Source organism: Cygnus olor, chromosome 16, assembly GCF_009769625.2.
Source record: "Cygnus olor isolate bCygOlo1 chromosome 16, bCygOlo1.pri.v2, whole genome shotgun sequence".
Taxonomy (NCBI): domain Eukaryota; kingdom Metazoa; phylum Chordata; class Aves; order Anseriformes; family Anatidae; genus Cygnus; species Cygnus olor.
The window spans coordinates 15,209,214-15,227,054 of NC_049184.1; the positions used below are offsets into that span (position 1 = coordinate 15,209,214).

General features: G+C 50.7%; 1 protein-coding gene across 5 annotated transcripts; it reads left to right on the forward strand.

Annotated features, from left to right (window-relative positions):
• The first annotated feature begins 628 nt into the window (after positions 1-628).
• TPX2 (TPX2 microtubule nucleation factor) lies at positions 629-16,634 on the forward strand. Of its 5 annotated transcripts, none has more exons than XM_040576315.1 (18): positions 723-876; positions 5,539-5,691; positions 5,933-6,058; positions 6,241-6,361; positions 6,902-7,033; positions 7,551-7,601; positions 7,738-7,860; positions 8,293-8,426; positions 8,754-8,911; positions 9,339-9,510; positions 9,656-9,794; positions 10,260-10,476; positions 10,693-10,791; positions 11,498-11,674; positions 11,818-11,964; positions 12,237-12,348; positions 13,012-13,199; positions 13,604-16,634. In XM_040576315.1, the coding sequence occupies exons 2-18, from the start codon at positions 5,589-5,591 to the stop codon at positions 13,712-13,714; spliced, it is 2,310 nt and encodes a 769-aa protein (XP_040432249.1). In that variant the 5' UTR covers positions 723-876; positions 5,539-5,588; the 3' UTR covers positions 13,715-16,634. The 5 variants fall into 5 exon arrangements, with proteins under 5 accessions (XP_040432252.1, XP_040432251.1, XP_040432249.1 ...); XM_040576314.1 differs by lacking the exon at positions 723-876 and adding an exon at positions 3,732-3,866; XM_040576316.1 differs by lacking the exon at positions 723-876 and adding an exon at positions 3,732-3,866 and having other exon boundaries at positions 13,033-13,199.
• Positions 16,635-17,841: the final 1,207 nt, after the last annotated feature.

Genomic DNA, 17,841 nt, shown 5'->3' on the forward strand with positions numbered 1-17,841 from the left:
CCCTGCGGGTCCTCGACGCCCCGCTGCCTGCTGCGTGGCCTCTGTAGGGCTGCAGCCACGGGTGGGCCCGTGGCTCTGAAGTGCGTGAGGGATCCGAAGGGGCTCTCCCCGGGGGGCCGGAGGCCTGGCTCGGCTCCTCACAGGCGGGAGGCCTGCCTGCCTTGGCTCGGGAGGCAGTGGGCTGGGTGACAGCAGCTTTCTGCCTCGCTCAGGCGCTCCAACGAGCCGATCGCCTCGTCAAGGATGAGCGGCCGTGGGCAGAGCAGGAGGAAGCGCCGCCAGGCTCCGTAGCGGGAGGCCGGCGGGTGTCTGCCCCGAGCCCGGAGCCGGGCGTTGGGAGATCGCGGCCGTGCAGCCCCGGTACCGGCAGCTGGGGCACTCGGGGCAAGGAGCTGGCTCTGTCCCGGCAGCTCTGCGGGCAGAGCTGGGCTCACAACGGGGCGCCCTGGGTCCTCGGTGCCGCCGGGCGGGCGCCCCGGACCCTGCCGAGCCCGCAGGGGGCGGCCGCGGGCCCCGAGCGGGGCCTGGCGGGGAGGCCCGCCCCCAGGCAGCTGATAGGCTGCCTCGGGACATCACTCAAAGCGCCGCCCCTTCGGATTGGTTAAACTCCTCTCTCCCTGTGCATTATGGGGGTTGTAGTTTGCTTCCCGCCTCCTGCCTGCAACGCCGTGCGCTTGGGCCCTGCGCTTCCCGTCACCCTCCGCGCGGCGGGCCGGCACATCCGGGTTCCCCGCGGCCTGGCGGCGGATTGCCCAATCGGCGCGCGGCGAGGGCGTGCGGCGGGCGCTGATTGGCTGGTTCGGACGGCCGAGCCCCGTTTGAAATCCGTTAACGGCGGCGGGCGGGGGCGCCGCGCAGGGCGGCCGCGGCGCTGAGGTGAGTGGCGGCCGCGGGGCTCGGCGGGGCTGGGGCGGCCGCGGCACCTCGGACCGGGGCTCTCCCAGCCTTCCCTTGGCTCTCCCCGCTTCCCGGTGCCGTCTCCGGTACCCGTTCACAGGTCGCTGCTCCCTTCTGGCCCCGAGTCCTGGGCCCTGTTCCGAGCTCGGGCCTCGGTAACGCGGCCCCGGCCCCAGCTTCTCCCCCGCCGCCGGCCGTAGCGGGACCGGGAGCGCCCCGGTGGTGCGGGAGGAACGGGGCCGGGAGCCCCGGTGCGCGCCGTTCCGGCCGCGGTCCGGCCCGGTGGTTGCCCGTCGGGTCCTGGAGCTGGGCCTGGGGAGTCGAAGCCAGCCCCGGGACCGTGGACGGAGGCCTGGGGCGAGCGCGGAGCGGGGCCCCGGGGCTGCGGGCGACTCCCGGTGGGCCGGGGCTTCGCGGCGGGCCGGGCTGCGGGGAGCAGGCCCCGTGCTCCTACCGAGCGCCCCGAGGACGGAAGGGACGGGGGAAGGTAACCGGGGGAACGGCAAGGCCGCCGGGCTCACCGGTGCTACGCGGCGCTTGGCTGGACGAGAGGAGCGCCGATTTCGGTAATAACGAGCCGAGGCTGCACCAGCTCCAAGCAGCCCGCGGTGCCCCCCGCCGCCGTTCTTAGCCCCCGCCGTCCCCGCGCCTTCCGGAGCTCGGCGCGCTCGGCGAGGTGTCGGGGCTCTTTGTTCCGGGCTGGCAGCTCTGGGGGCCGCTCCGCAGGACAAAGGCCGCTCGTGGGGGGCTGCGCCGCAGGCACCTCGCTCCTCACCTCGCTCCTCGTCCGGCGTAGGAAAACGCTGGTGGGTCGGGGTGGTGCGGGGAGCTCTGCGTGCTCCTCTCTTGCCTGGCTGTGGGCAGTCTGACAGCCTGGGTTTGGGCATCACACGGTGCGGTGGGAGCTTTGCTGCGTCTCAGGCGATGAATTAGCATCGGTTCTGCGCTGCAGAAGCTTGTGTTTGAGCACTGGGAGAGGAGAACCAGAGAAGAAAGAGAAGCTGCGGACGCAGAATGGTTACGGGCGTTCGCTTAACCCCAGCGGGGGAAAAAGCGAGGATGCCGCTGGCGTCATGCGGGAGAAGCTCACGTGGCAGCTTCGGGGTGGGATAGCTTCTATGAGGCTTTGGCAGGGCCGTGTCTCTGGAGAGGCAGCCTGCAGCCCTTCATAGCAGTCAGTCCTCTTCATATATTAGCCAGTGGAAAGCGTCTGGGAACTTCGGATCATCCCCTCTGTAAGAGGGGAGGAAAGCCCCTGCTGCAGGAGGATGAAGAAGCTGCTGGGCTGAACTAAACGAGCCGCCTTGTTGCTGCGGCGTTCCTTGCTCACACGGCAGCCAGCGCTGAGGGCAGCGGCAGGAGGCACTGGAATTACTGCAGCAGGGCGCCGTGCGGCTCCCTCAGCACCAGGGAGGTCTTCTCTTGCTCGCTCCTGCTCGTCCCTCGTGGGTCTTCAGGCACACGATTCCCCTGGCTTCGGATCCGTCTCCTGATGGAACTCAGGATGTCCTTTTTGTGCATCTGGTGCTATTCTTTTCCCCTTTCCAAACCTGGTAGGGTCTTAAAGGAAGTAACATCCGTAGTTTATGGAGCTTCTGCAGGACATGGTGGTACGGTGGTTGACCAGGGGCACGTCCGACTACATTGCAAGAAAGAGCAGATCTTCCCTCAGTCCCTTGCTGTTCCCCCAACGCCGATCTCCTCCGCACCCTCTCCTTCAGACATCAGTTTTCTTCCCCCCGCAGCTCCGCTTCCCCTCTGCGACACGAGGGCTGGGAGGCTCCTTTGTCCCACGCAGCGGTGCTGTCACTGTTGCTCGATGACCGCTGGGCTGATGATCTAAAATAAGAGGCTCTTTTGATCAGATCACATTTATGCTGAAGCGTTCCCTCGCCACATGCTCGGTGCTGAGTTTCACGTGTTGCAGCTAGGCCAGGACTGTGCTAGGTCTTGTTGGAGTTATTCCTCTCGGGCCTTGTCCAGCCGAAACGTTTTTGGCAGGAAATTGGCTACTACAACGAAACAAAGAGGCCGAGCAGATCTGGGTGGAATCACGTCAGTGTTTTAAAGCCCGTTTGGAGTGGAGCGAGGTGCGAAGTTATTCCAAAATACCTCCTGCGCTTGCTGTTGGATCAGTCTTATTCTGGGATAGGAATGCTTGTTCCAGTTCAGCTCAATCCTTTCTCAAAGCCAACTGACCTAAACCAGGCCAAGGCACTCTTCTGGAACGTGCCGCTGGAGTTACTCAAAGGAAACTCGGTGTGCGGGGAGCCCTGGGCTGGGCGCTGCCGAAGGGGCCGTGTCTGCGGCCTGCCTGGCTCGGTGAGGAGAACTAAGGTGTTAGCCCTGCGGTTGCCTTCATCACGTTAATTTGGGCCGCTCTTCAAAGCGAGGGGACTCGATGCTCCTTCCTCCGTGCTCCTCTTGAGCCAGCTGCGACCCGGCTGGGAGCTGATCCTGCTGAGCCCGCCGCAGGAGGGGGCCGTGGGCTCCCCGCTCTGCGAGCGCCGGTGTCGCTGCGGGAGGTGAGGGATGGGGGGAGCAGGGTTCCCTTCGTTACGGCATGGTTTAACGCGGGATTACAGCGTGCCTGCAGCCATCGTCTGGTAACCGCGGTCTGTGCCTGCTAATGAGGTGAAATACCTATTAACGAGGAGAAATGCTTGCACCTCGCCTCCTGTGGAAGAGTGCCACAGGGGAGCAGAGTTTTGCCTCCTGTCTTCAAAGCAGGGACCGAGACGACGGTGATTCCGCCATCAAACTGCGGTCGGGTGTTTTAGACTGTGTTAAGGGAGCGTGCAGCTGAGCTTGGCTGAGCCCGTTTTGATTTCGGGCTCCGCAGCAGCGAGTGTATCAGCAACAAATCGCTGGGCTCTCCCAACCCGTGGCAGCCCTGTCCCAGGCAGCCGATGGCTGAGCACTGAGCTGCCTCCCAGCCGCTCCCCTTCAGCGCAGGACCTGGGGGACAGGTAAGGAGTTGCAGAGGGGATGCCGCGAGTTCGTCTGGCTGAAACGGGCTCTGGGGTTCATTCGGAATAACTTCTACCGTCCCACAAGAAACGTGGTGTGTGGAAGCGTGGTCTCGATGCGCTCCTGCTGTTCTCGTGGCCGCCTCCTCGGCTCAGTCCGAGGGGCTCAGCGACAGGCGTCCCACCTGGGCTGCCCACGCCAGGGCAGGACAGGGACTTTACACGGTGACGAGTTGGAAGTGATTTGGCTGACGCGAAGCGTTCCGGCTCTGCAGCAGTCCGGCAGCGACACGAGTCGCTGTGAAACACGATGCCCGGAGCCCCGGCTCGGTGGCCCGACTGGGCAGGGCGAGGGCAGAATGCAGATGACGCATTTGATTTTAAAAAAGTGGGTAGTGTTGACAGAAACCTTATCTTGATTGAGGGTGGTAGGAAAGCATTCGATTCCAGCCATGTCTTGAGCTCGGTTACAGTTGGTTTTGGCTCTGATTCTTCCGTTTGCCTTCTTTGGGTCTTACCCTGCCATCTTCAGCCGTGCGGATGATGCTTCTGTGGTGGCGTTCTTCCCCCTACCAGCAGCGCTGCTGGGCTGGGGCTCTGGGGGCTTCTCTGTGCGGCCACCTTCAGGAGGTAGGGCTGACGGCTGCAACCAGCAGCGGTGCCTCCCAAACGCTGCTCGGATTTACTCCTAAACGTGTTCTTATTTACGGAGCATGGCGTCCAAGCTGAACCATGCATGCTCTGCTAGCCCAATGGCAGAGGTCTAAGACTTCGTGCATCACAAATGTGCTGCTTTACAATTGTTCAGACTCAAAAAAGCAGCGTTCAGGTGATCTCATTTAGGAGGGCTGTATAATGTCCTCCTGGGCTCTGCCTCGCGGCTGCGTGAGGCATCGTGGAAACACCTTTGCAGAAAGCTTTTGTTGCAGATTGCAGATTTATAACGTAGCTGCTGGCTTTGTTCCTGTTCCCTCGTGTTTAAAAACACCTGTTGACATCGGGATTCCTTCTGCTGTCAGTGCTCCACTAATTAACTGCAGGGACTGTTCTTGACACTCTCGTAGTACGCGGCTTGTTTATAGCCTGGCCAGCCTCTCAGGGCAGTGCCCGGGGACTCACCAAGGACCCCGTGCTGCTGCCTTCCTACTTCTTGCGGTAACAATGCTACGCAGAACTCTTCTGTTTTGGAAGTCGATATTCTCTGCAGAAGAGCACACTTGTGTTATTAGTTCTTGTTTGTAGCCCTTTGAGGGAGAGAAAGACGGAGCTTTGCGGTGCTCTGGAATCCACCTCGTTGTCAGGCGCTTGCTCTATAAATCTGCGCTCTGTAACAGTAAGGACTCCTCTTGGCTGCGTGCCCTCAGGGAGGGAAGGGCAAATCAGTCACTTGGAAAAGCTTTGTATTTTGCTTCCTGCTGAAAATATACTTCTAGTACCTACAGGTACAAAGAAAACCTCCAACGTATGGCCTTTCTGAGGGTTTTGAACCTGCATTGCTCGTGAGCCCTTCTGTCCAAAGGCTGTGAGTCTTGGTACAGGAGAACGTGCCAAAGACGGTCTCTGTATCTGTCTCTAGAAACAATGAAGAGGGAAAGAGGTGGAGAATGGGGTGGGTAGGTGACACCTCTGCTGGGATTTGCTGTAGCAGCTCACCAATGCTTGTTCTCTGAAGGACTGTAACGGTGCGAGTGGAGGATTCCCAGGGACAGCGTGGAGGCAAAGATGTCTCACCCAGAATCTCGCTATTCCTTCGATGTCCCGAACCCTTGCCTCAACTTTGCGACTTTGAGCGATGATGACGTGTACAATGCAGACTCCTGGTTTGGTAAGTTGTTTGCTGCTCCTTGATTTGACTTCTCTTTGGATGAGGGCTTGGCTTCTGTGCCAGTGGATTAGTCAAATTGTTGACTGCATCATTCATCATGCTTGGTTTTTGTTTTGTTTCTGTATTTAAACTTTGTCATCTGTAATTTGATGGATGACTTTGTTAACAATACCTCTGGATACCATTACGATGTTATAAACCCCTAATGTGGGCTGTATAGTGAAAGCCTCTTTCCTCGCAGACCAACAAGCAAATCTGGAGAATGTCCCTCCTGCAGAAAATCAGGCCAAGATCTTGCAGAACAGCCCTGCTTTTTCGAAGCCTGATACTGTTTGTTCTTCTGCCACATCACAAGAAATAACAATAGGTAAGCTGGCATGGGATGGGTAGGAGGGGGTAAACTTTACTTGTCTTTCACTAGGGTAGTGAAAAGGCCTCAGTCTGGCTCTTTTGGGACCATCTTCTTATACTGTTGTCTAGCAAGGTCCCTTGCGGCTTCACGTTAGCACGTCTTTGCGTATATATGAGCTGACCTTTGTCACTTTTCAGCTGAAAACTGTGGTGAAGAGGATGGTAAAGCAGAAAATGTGCAGTCCAACGTGGTTCCTCAGAATATTGTTGGGTCCCTGACAAGCTGGAGAGCTGCTGCTCCTGCAGAGGCATCTCAAAGGTGAAATACTTGTGTTCACTTTGTGTGCAGGTTGGTGGCGTAACTAAGCAGGTCCTCGCTCTCAGCATTTGCAGTTCTAGCTGTTCTGGGGCCATCCTAAGGGACTGGAGCTCTCCAGCACAGATCATGTATTGGTATAGCTGAGCTGCTTGCTGGTCACGAGGGGCAATCTCTAGGGGTGGAAATGTAATGCAGCGTCTCACATACTTCTCAAATGAGACTTGGTAGCACTGGGAGCTTCTGGAATGTGAGGATATCTGAAACTGAAGCGGCTTATAAAGTTTCTTTGTTTATATCTGAGTTGGGCAGAACTCATTCTTGATATGAATGCAAGGGGCTCTCTACACTCATACACCAAAGAATATTAAGCTTGTGGATTGTAAAGCTGAAGTAATTCGTGCTGCATTTGGATCTTTAGGTTAAGCACACAGCTCGCATAGAGCATGTTGGGGTTGGATAATGCTCTGACAGTGTTACACTGATTGTGTACTCTCAGACCCCGTGGGAAGGCTAAACCTCCATTTTTCTGTTCCACTCTAGAGCGGGCAGAAGACCGGTTATGAAGCAGAGAAAAACACAACAGCGCAAACAGCCAGCACGAGTCAAAGCGGACAAAAATGCTCCTGCATTGGCTAACAAGGAAGAGGTTCCACCCCTGAAAAAAATGAGAATGTATGTCAGAGCCCTTCTGTTGGGGACTGAGAAGGGGGATACAACCCTTTCTTTTGAAAGGATTTTCATTTTGCTGAAGGGTTCTCACAGAGAACAGTGCAGAAGGTTTAGAGGCAGGTGACCTCAACCTGATTCCAGATACTGGTTTCATAAACGAGAGAGAGTGGCTGTAAGACGTGAAGGCAGTGCTCTGTGTGGAGGTGTGAATGGAACAGGCTTGGGTTTCTGAAGCTTCTTATTACATACTTGGTGTCTGTCAGCTAGCTTAAATCAGGCTTAACTTGTCCATCAGGAGGTCATCAGGCAGTCATAAGCTATGAAGGAGTTGCAGCTGAAACATTTCTCAAATTAGCTTAACCACTAAGATACTGTACGGTGACAAGCTTAAGGTCAGGAATTTTATGAAAAAAGGCAATCTTTCAAATACTGTTGTACATGGATGAACTACAGTATTCCTACCCTCTCTGAGGAAAAAGCTGAAGTTCCCAAACTCAGTAATTAATCTTCCCTTCTACAGCCTTAGAGTACCAGGGAAAGCTAGACGATCCTTACCTGGGCCCTTGGTGAGGTAAGGCCAGTCTGGCATACCTTAGAACTCACCAGGTGTTGGGATGTTATGCATGGTGGTGGTGAGAGCTGCAGGTGATTTTTCACTTAGAGCACAGCAGTTAATTTGAGTGGTTTGTTGTGATTTAATACCTTAGGTCTGGCAGCAAAGAGAAGCTGACAGAAGTATCTCCAAAGGAAGAGCCGTTGCATCATCCTGACCATTCCCCAGGAAGAGGAAAAAGCAAACTGACCATGCCCTCCACACCAACGATGTTGAAGTACGTACCTTTTTTGTGACTGAAGCTTGTCTTTGCTAATGATGGGCGCTTTAGCTGACAGCCCTGGCTAGAATGTTCTCAATGTCAATTTAGCATGTGATGGTATTGCATTTAGTAAACACTAAATCAAGGCAACAATATTAGGATGAAATGCACTTTGACTTTTCTTGTGCAAAGAAAAACTTTTCCTCTTGACTTGAGGAAAAAGTTCTCCTCTCTAACGACTAAGCATGCATACAACAACTGGATATGTAGGATGGCCATTACTGCCAGCTTCCCCGAGGAAACAAAATCCCAGCAGCTCTTTTCTGAAGAATATATTTTTTATAAAGAGTGGTGCTTCTGCAGTGAAGTCAGAAATAAGCATGTTCCTATATGCCAATAACCAGTGAAGCGGGAAGGCGCATCTCAGTCTTCAATGTGCTTCTGCAGGAGGACTAATCTTGCTGGCAAGCTGAAGAGTACAGAAGAGCAGGAGTTGGAAAAGATGCAGCAGTTGCAGCGAGAGGTTATGGAGCTGCGGAAGAAGAACGAGGAGTCCCTGAAAGCAGCTATTGCTGGAGCAGGTGAGCTCTAGCTGAACTGCAAGCTGAAGCTGTACTGGGCTCATGTACACAGGAACACAAGGAGAGTGCTGCGTGGAGCTGTACAAGTACCTCTGAAAAGAAAACCTTTCAGGCTTTGTACTACATATTAGGATTTAGGAAGCTTTCAATGTAGACCTGCCCCTAAACTGCCTGGGAGTAGTCTTATTTTGTCGTGTCTTAAAATGTAATAGATGAGTTCTCCAAAAACTGCTCAAGTTATTAGAAATAAATGCCTCTCTTCTGCAAAGTCCTCCCCTGATCCTACCCTAAAAGGCTTCCAGACCTTACATATTCTTCCTTCCTTAGGACAACCTGTGAAGAGAACTGTTGGTCAAGTAACAAAGCCAATTGACTTTCACTTCTGCACGGATAGTAGAATTAAACAACACGGGGAAAGCCAGCCTGAGAATGAGTACAAGGAAGTGGATTTTGCAGCAGTACTGAGGAAGCATCCTCCTTCTCCGGTAAGAACCAGTATTGCCAGCAGTCAGCTGACTGATTCTTCACACCACCACCTTTCTCCTTTAGCACATGCTGCTGGTAACCCTCTTAGCTGGTAGATACATAGAGGCAAGCGTTGTGCATATGTAACTGTTAGTTTACTGCATGTCTGCACTGCCACAAGATACTAAAGGACACTTTTGGGGAAAAAAAAGTCCCTTTAATGTCAGATCTACTGGTCACCACATATGCTTTAGTCTTCTACCTCATACAGTTTCTTGATATGACTAGTCACGTGCAAGTTCAGACAGTTGAGTCATGTCTGTCTAATGTGAAGCATTGCCTTCTTTTTTTATAGTGAAGGGACAGATATTGTGTATCAGAGAGGTAAGGAAGTGTTATGGAAGCATCCTTCTGTTAAATGGCCATAATGACTTTTTTTGTTTCCAGGTGCGACTGCCAAAGGGACCCACTATCCCCAAACCCTTCAATCTGTCCCAGGGAAACAAAAGAAAACTTGAAGAAACCACGTCAGAATATGTGTCCCTTGCTGAGCAGGTCGAAGCATTCCAGAAACGCACACCCTCTCGTTACCATTTGAGGAGCAGGAAATCTGATGAAGGTGAGCAGTCTCAGCTATGTCCAGCCAGGACGCTATCTGCAGAGGTGGTAGTAGAAAAAGATGCTTCGGTTACTGTGCTGAGCAAATAATCTGTCTGTTGCAGGCCTTGCCATTAACTGCTCATCTTTGTACCTTGAATTTCTAGGCCCAGTCTCAGGAAAGCCAGTGAAGGCTCGGCTTACAAACCCTAAAACACCGCTGCTTCAAACAAAGCATCGCTTCAGACCTGTCACCTGCAAGAGTGCAGTGGAGTTGGAAGCAGAGGAAATAGAGAAAATTCAACAGTAAGTAAAGGTTGACTGTAGTCTTCTAAGAATTGTACTGCACTGTAAATAACATCTGTAATGCTGCTTCTGAGGAACATGGTTTTTTGTGCATAAGCCTGTGGCAATGAATGTAGGGGTGTAAAGGTAGCCAGTTTTGCAGAAGGTAGTCTTAAAAACGAGAAGCTGATCTTTGAGCTTAGTTTATGATTAGTAAAGCAAACCCAGTATAGTAGCACAGCCTGTGTACAACTCAACTCTCCTGTAGCCAAAGTTTTGGATTTCTAAGAAAGCAACCTGTAAGGTGGTCCTTAAGTCTTTCTGTTTCAAAAGCAAAGGAGTTACTAACAAGAGCTGGACGCAGTGCAACACAACTGCTTCTGTACCTGACTACTGCTGTCCTATACTGAGAAGCCAGTAGCTAGAAGCTGCATCTTTTCACATAAAACGAAAACGCTTAGGTGACTCTCTATTATTCCTGTGTAGGTACAAATTCAAAGCACGGGAGCTTGATCACAAAATCTTAGAGGGTGGACCAGTCCTGCCCAAGAAACCCCCTGTGAAGGAACTCACGCAGCCTGTCGGCTTTGATTTGGAAATAGAGAAAAGGATTCAGGAGCGTGAGAGTAAGAAGCAGCAGGAAGAAGAGCACTTCGAATTCCATTCCAGGCCGTGTCCAACTAAAATCCTGGAGGACGTTGTGGTAAGAAGCTTAGTAATACCCCAGCCCGGGAATTCAGACTGAGGTGGCAATTAGCTTCAAAATGTCCTTAGCTATGTTGCATTATGCATTTAACTTTCAGTAAATGTTGTCTGTCATCGGGTAAGAACTGCAGTTTGTACCTAGTGCCATATCAGATGGTTTCTCTGTTGCACTTCTTGTTGACTTGGGTGGCCACTTACTGACTTCTCTGAACAGGGTGTTCCAGAGAAGAAGGTGCTTCCAGTTACAGTCCCCAAGTCTCCTGTCTTTGCCTTGAAAAGCAGAACCCGAATGTCTAGCAGAGATGAAGAGAAGGTAATTGTGAGTGTGCTGTAGTCAAGCCTTCCTCTCCCACCGTGGTGACTGCCTCAGCCGGTCCTGCATTTGCCAGTTGGGTGCGATGCTCTGGGTTGGCTAGCCCCTGCCCTCCTGTTGGGCAGTTCCCCAGTGGTCACCTTTCTCTGTGCAGTTCCCTGCTAAAGACTTAGCTGCTGCTACTTGCTTTGCAAAAATGAATTCTCTTATAAAGTAACTTTTTTAAACATGAGGCCACTGACCAAGCTGAGGTGTTGCTGCTGCAAATGAGGGAAGTAAACCCTGCTTAGGTTTCTAGATGATAAAAGGACATTGGCCCTCCGTTTGTTGCTGAGAAGGGCAGACATTGCGCGTGACCTTTCTTACCTCAGTCACTCTAGCACCCTAGAGGTAGGGTGCAGGATTCAGAATACTTCATGCTTTTCTTCCCTTCCCTCTTGTGAAGACGAGGCTAAAAATTAGTCTAATTTTGGTTGACTACTAGAAGTAGTAGCTCTTTAGAAAGAGAAAAATCTTGCCTCTGGTTCAGGATGCCTATAAATTATTGGTACTTGGTTGGATACTGCAAGAAGATAGTGTTTTATTGATGCTGTTGTGATTATTTTACAGGAATTCTAGCCTTTGTGGTAGGAATTGTAGTCTTTTTCTGCAAAAATACAAAGTCTAGTGCTGTGTGTCTCAGATCCTAACACTAATATCTGTTTAGGAAAAGGAAGTGGTGCCTGTGATCAAAGCTAACCCTATGCCACATTACGGAGTGCCCTTCAAACCTAAAATGCCAGAACAGAGGCATGTGGAAGTTTGCCCTTTCTCTTTTGATTCCCGTGACAGAGAGCGGCTAATACAAAAAGAGAAAAAAATAGAGGAATTGCAGAAGGAAGAGGTAAGAGCTAAAAATTACCTTGTATTCCACTCCTTAAGTGAAAAGGGTGTTGCAGGACTTGCCTTCTGCTGTTGGCTGTTAAACACCCAAAGCTTTGTGCCTTTGAGGAAATGGCAAGGAATTTTTCAAGCTCTTTATTTCAGGTGCCGAAGTTCAAGGCGCTACCTCTGCCTTATTTTGACCGTGTTAAGCTGCCAGAAAAGAAGGTCAAAACCCCAACTCAGCCTGAACCGTTCCATCTACAGATTGATGAAAGGGGAGCTGCTAAGCTACAGAGCTGGAAACAGCAGGTAGGAGAACAAAGATAACAGGTATGAACAGACTTAATGTAGCTAGTTGAGCTCAACTGCAGCAAGTGTCCTGCTTGAGTTTAATTAGGATCTGGCAGGCAAGAATTAATGCATTGTTTTGTCTTTAATATTTTTCATGGTAATATTTTCTATGCAAGTGACTTGATCAGAAGTCAAACTGGCTTTTCCAGTGTCAGGAGAGCTGAATTCTGGGTGCGGGAAGATGGTGTTTTTGTCATGCCTGGCACTTGATGACTTTTCTTCTCATGCAGCTTAAAGAAGACTTGAAAAGGCAGAAAGAGGCAGCGTGTTTTAAAGCTCGTCCCAATGTAGTGGTGCACCAGGAGCCTTTTGTGCCTAAAAAGGAAAATAAGCCAGTATCAGGTAGAGTTAAAGTGCTTGGTTGATAACTCGGAACTGATGTCATTAAATGGTGCTTAGAGTTGCTGATGCCGTTCTTTATCAGCACAGCCAATATTGCTGTGCACTTAATCAACTAATTCCCTAACAGCTTGTATCCCCAGGGAGTGGAAGAGTTTCCTCTCCACTGCCCCACTGTCCTGCACTAACACAGCAGCTGTATTTAACAGCTATGCTACAACTGGCAAATGGTTGATGCGCACTAGCTTGCGATAAGGGTATATAATATGCAAGGAGCTCCCTGTAGAGACAGATGGTATTTCTGCAGCAGCTGTCAGTCTTTTCCTCCCATTTGTAATAAGATGAAGGCATCTCCAGCTTAGTTTGTGTGGAGCTAGAAACTTCATAGGGTATAGAACTAGCTAAAAACTTGTTTGTACTAACAATTGTGTGCTTACTCCCTCCTATGAGGACACCTGTGGCAGGGGTAACATCTGCATTAACAGTGCTCGCATTTGGCCGTAAGCTTTTCTTTTCCCCAGAACCCCAAATGAATCCCAAATGTGTCTACTAACCACCCTTGCGAGGTGAAGCGCTCCAGAGTGAGGCTTCAATTTGATATTAGTAATGCTCTGCTTTACCTGACTGCCTTTGCACCAATGTTATCCCCTCTATTTCTAAACTTAGAGAGCCTTTCTGGTTCTGTAGTTCCTGAGAGTTTTGAGCTGGCAACAGAAAGAAGAGCTAAGGAGCGACAGGAATTTGAAAAACGATTGGCAAACATAGAAGCCAGAAGGGAGAGACTTCAAGAAGAGGCCAGACAGCGAGAAGAAGAGCGTGAAAAGGAAGAAGTTGCTAAGCTAAGACAAGAACTGGTAAGTGAGCTATTTCTAAACAGGGACCCAAAGGGATGTGTGAATGTACTAAGTGAGCTAATGTCAATGTTAAGCTGCTTTTAAGATGGTATTCTCAAGTTTCCCTGTCACAAACTGACTCCTCACTAATGTCATAGCAGTTCTTTTTTAAAAAAAAAAAAAAAAGCTCTGAAAATCATCGGCTGCCTCAGCTGTAAACACATAGCTGTTGGAGTAGAATAATCCTAGTAAAACCTACAACCCCAAAGTGTCTTGTGAGCTCCTTGTGGCTGACTCCAGTGCCTGGGGCAGAGTGGTGGTCTTGCAGATGGATGTATGCCTGCATCCCACTGATGGCTGGCCTGCATGTTTCAGCTTCATCTCAACTGCAACCATTTGTTTCATTTTGTCCTTGGTTTTCACAGGTCCACAAGGCAAACCCCATACGCAGATACCGCAACGTAGAAGTGAAGGCCAGTGACCAGCCGCTAACTATGCCGAAGTCTCCAAACTTTTCAGATAGGTTCCGGTGCTGATGTGCATCCCTGTGATAGTAGGAGGGAGAGCACATCCTGCTCCACACTCTTGACAGGCAGAGAGGGAACAGTTGTTTTTAGTGACTTCTCAGTCTCAACTCTTACACTTGGCTCCATTATTGTTATATTGAGTGGTTTAACTCCATCTGAGACAGGTGGCTGAGGCACAGCATACAGAGAGTGCCATACAGTCTCCGTGGCCTCGTTTCACATCTAGACACCTTGGTCTCTAAAGACTAAACTAGGTAAGCTAGGTTTTGATATTGTATACAAACATTGTGTACTTGAACTAAATAAAAATTCATAATCTGATTGCTGTCTATTGATAGCAGCTTGAATCCCCTTCCTGCAAAAGAGTTTTTGGTAAAAGGCGCTCTGAAGCTACAAGGATGTGCACATCTGGAAGAGCTGCCTTGTCTCTGTACATTGAAGTATTGACTTCAAGTTGGTCCCTTAGGCATTTAGTGTATATATCAAGTTTGAGTTGTGCTGAGTAACTTGAGGCTTCCACAAGCCAGCATATTGCAGGTCTGTCTTGTTGATGTTCAGATGAATGCTAATATTAATCTTGCCCACACTTTAAAGTAGTTTCCTGTGTATATTAGAGCATTAAACCTTCAGCTGTTTTACAGCTGAAGTCATTCTATTTGGGGAATCAGTTAACTGGCAAATGACTGTTCACTGCCTCCCTGGCTCATGCTAGCACCATTATCCTGGCTAGAGATGCATTGTCTCCCAGCCAGTCTAGTGTGGCTAGTAGAGCTAAATATAGGTCAAATGCTCTAATGTGCTAGAGGGCAAAACTTCCAGTATTGTTAAAGAGGTGATCAAATCTAGATTAAACTTCACTAAGAATTTTTTCCCTTAGCATCGTAATAGGCTTTCAAGACTCGTAAGACTGTGTAGGCTTTTCCCTCATCTTGAGAGATGATAAAGGCAGAACGCCCTTTACGAGCTAAATTGAAAGATGAACATTTACTGTACCTGAAGATTTTTTTTGGCAGGATTTCCCCTGAAAAGTGAAATGCTGGGGGGGGGGTACAGCAGCTGCAATCTACTGCCAGCAGTGAGAAAGTGTTTTGTAGGAGTATATTAAACTTCAGCTCTTCTAATGGAGGGTTTCCCTGCCCATGGCAGGGGGATTGGAGCTAGATGATCTATAAGGTCCCTTCCAACTCAAACCATTCTACGATATCCTATGAAAGAACACCAGCCTCAAAAAGGAAGAAAAGAAAATTTAAAGTGTAAGGACATGAGGATTCTTGTTTGGTTGTGTAGCTTTAAGTATTGTGCAGTTAGAGAGTGAGTGACTAAGGAACTCAAGAACAAGGGATTTTGTATAAGCATGTTAGTACTATAAAGTGAGTGGTGGTGAAGCAGCAGAGCTTCTTCAAAGCGGAGAGCTAAAAGGCAAGGCTCCTTCTAGCCTAAGCTTTAGCTTTTCCCTCTCTCCTGAGGACTTTCTTATGTATGCGACAGAACTGAGCCTGAAAGATCGACTTAGTTGTACAGGATGGCTTAAGTCATTTTTTCTTTACTGACTTTGCCAGTAGCCCCATGTCGCTGAACTGAGGGTAGCTTTGTTGGAGTGATGCTGTCAACAGCCTGGCCAAAGAGGCCGTCACAAGTAGCTACTGCCAGCTCTGCTGGCATACAGCTTACAAGAATGACAGGAGCAAGAAGAACTTGTAAGTATCCTCTTCCTGATGGAAACTGCTCAGATTTGCATGGATCTGACCAAAGGTGTGTGGATTTTTTTCTCAGTCTGCCTTAAACTTGTTGCTGTCTCAGTGGAGCTATTCCATCTGATCTGCTAGACAGAGAAATCGGGACCCTGAATGTGCAGTCAAGGAAACTTCTGCAGCCTTAAATGCCAGTTCCTGTGAAGCAGGCAGCGTGTGGGCAGCAGGAGCTGTAAATATTCATGGCAAGGCAGAGGAAAGCCTGAATGCTGCTGAGCAGTGGAAGAATGTACAGGCAAGCAAGATAACAAGGCTGCTGAGCTGGAGCAGATATCGATCCGTGAATGATGGAGCAACTGGATTTCCGTGATGGCCTTACATGGCTCCTGCTTCAGCCTTGAGGAAGGGTTCATATGCCTGACAGCTTGTCAGTTTTTTCCAGCTATATCATTGAGTCTAATAAAAGATATTACCTCTTCCTGCAGCCAGGGCCTCTTATATTCCCCATACGCTGCAAACTTGGTGAAAGATGGCCTCAAGCAGCCATGCTGTGTGTGGTATGGGGCTTCTGGCAAGGCTGGTGGCAGCCACCCTGCAGCTTCTCACAAGCTGGGTGGTGTGTGCCTAGTGTAAGCTGCCCTCTTAACTAGGAGGGAAGCATTGTCATGCTTGGAAAAACTGCTTTAATGTAGGAAATGTGTAAATAAGGGGTGTCTTGGAGCTGAATGTCAGTCACAAAGGGGTTTGGTTAAGGCTTCAGGAATGAAATGGGCAGATGACAGCTTGTCCCACTAGAGTGGAAGTGGGAGAATCAAGTTACAGGAACGGAGCAGTAGATCAGGATTTAACCAAGTTTTAGCACGTGCCTTTAGAGTTGGGGTAGGTTGACAAAGTGATGTAAAATCTGTGTTCTTTCTGTGTGTATTTTGTGATATTTGTTTTTTAAATATTTTTGTTTTTTAAATATGTTCAAAACTTGTCACCAAGGCATGCTCATAAAGCTGATGAATGGGACCAGGTATAGTCAAATAGAACTTTACCCTGCCCAGCTTCACTTCTAATATAAACTCTCTGCTGTTCTTCTAAGTTCTGTTTCTGTGAAGTAATTTGCTGAACTCGGACTAGAACAGGAATTAAGCCGCAGTATTTCCTGGACTTCATCTTGAAGGGTAGCTGAGAACTGGAAGCTGTTAGCTGGTGAACGGGATTGTTATTAAAAGGCTTGATTACACTCTCAACCTCAGCCTCAGTTCTCATTCACTTCTCCGCGGGGTAACTCATCGGCTGTCGGCACTGGCCTGGTGGCTGGCCCTCTGCAGGCACCAAGCACCCTGTCTCTGCCTCCGTGCCCAGGGGCAGAGTGGCCGCAGGACTCATTCCTGCTCTTTCCATCTCCATGGGTCTGTGCTCGTTATGTCCTGGTGCTGCTGCTGGCTGGGATGCTGTGGGCAGCGCCAGCTCTCGAGCTGCTGCGTTGCTCCGGGAAGGTTTTCTTTTAACTGCTAGGACTTTTCCCCATCACCTTGATTGGACTTGTCACCCAGGATCACAGCTTGCCCAGGGAAGTCCGGAGTGCTGATGGAAGCAGTTAAGCCGTTGACTGTGTGTCTGGGTTGGCCCTGTGGGGCCGGGGCGCCCGGCTTGTGTTACAGCCTGTGGCCGGGGCTCAGGTGGGGACGTCGCTCTCGCCTGGCCCCCATCTGCTCGATTTAGCCGAGGTGTAGAGTTTCCTGGAGAACGGACGGGCCTTGGCCCAGCGCAGAACCTTCCTTACCCATGAAGAGCGTAAAGGTTAAAGTGTGCTGCCGGAGTTGTGACAACCGCGTAGCTAGGGAACGGGCGTGCTTGATGCTGTGCCAGATCGCCCCAGGACAGCCTGTTTTCCAGCTGCAGGCAACGCAGGCTCTGGCTCAAGCTGCTGAATGGGGAGGGAAAACACCCCACAGCCTGAGTAACCTCTGTGGGGGCTGGTTTGCTTCCATGCTCCCCAGGGACCTGGAGCTCTGGGCTGGTCATCTGGGGGCTTTTTGAGCCAGCGTGTCCCAAATCCCGGTGTGTGGGCAGCTGCTGCCTTCCTGCAGTGCTACAGCTCTTGTGAGAGGACTGACTTCGTCCAGCTCGTTTCCCTTCGCCTGCAAATGTTTTCCCCTAATAGCACCAAACTGCCTCTTCCTTCACCCTCCTTTAGAAGAACCCTCTCATGGCTTCCCAGCTCTGCTGTGCCTGCTCTTGGAGCTCTGCTTCCTCACCTCATCCTCAGGCGGCTTCTTACAAGAGTCTAAGACTGGAAGTGCCAGAGAAAAGCCCGCTGGGCTCCAGGGGGTGCTCTTGGTGGCTTTTGTCACTCCCAGGGCTTACAGCACCCGCTGCTCCCAGAGGCCTGCCGAGCTACGGGCTGTGGCATGTGGGCTGCTTCTCTCTCACCGAGGGCTGGAGGCGCTTTCT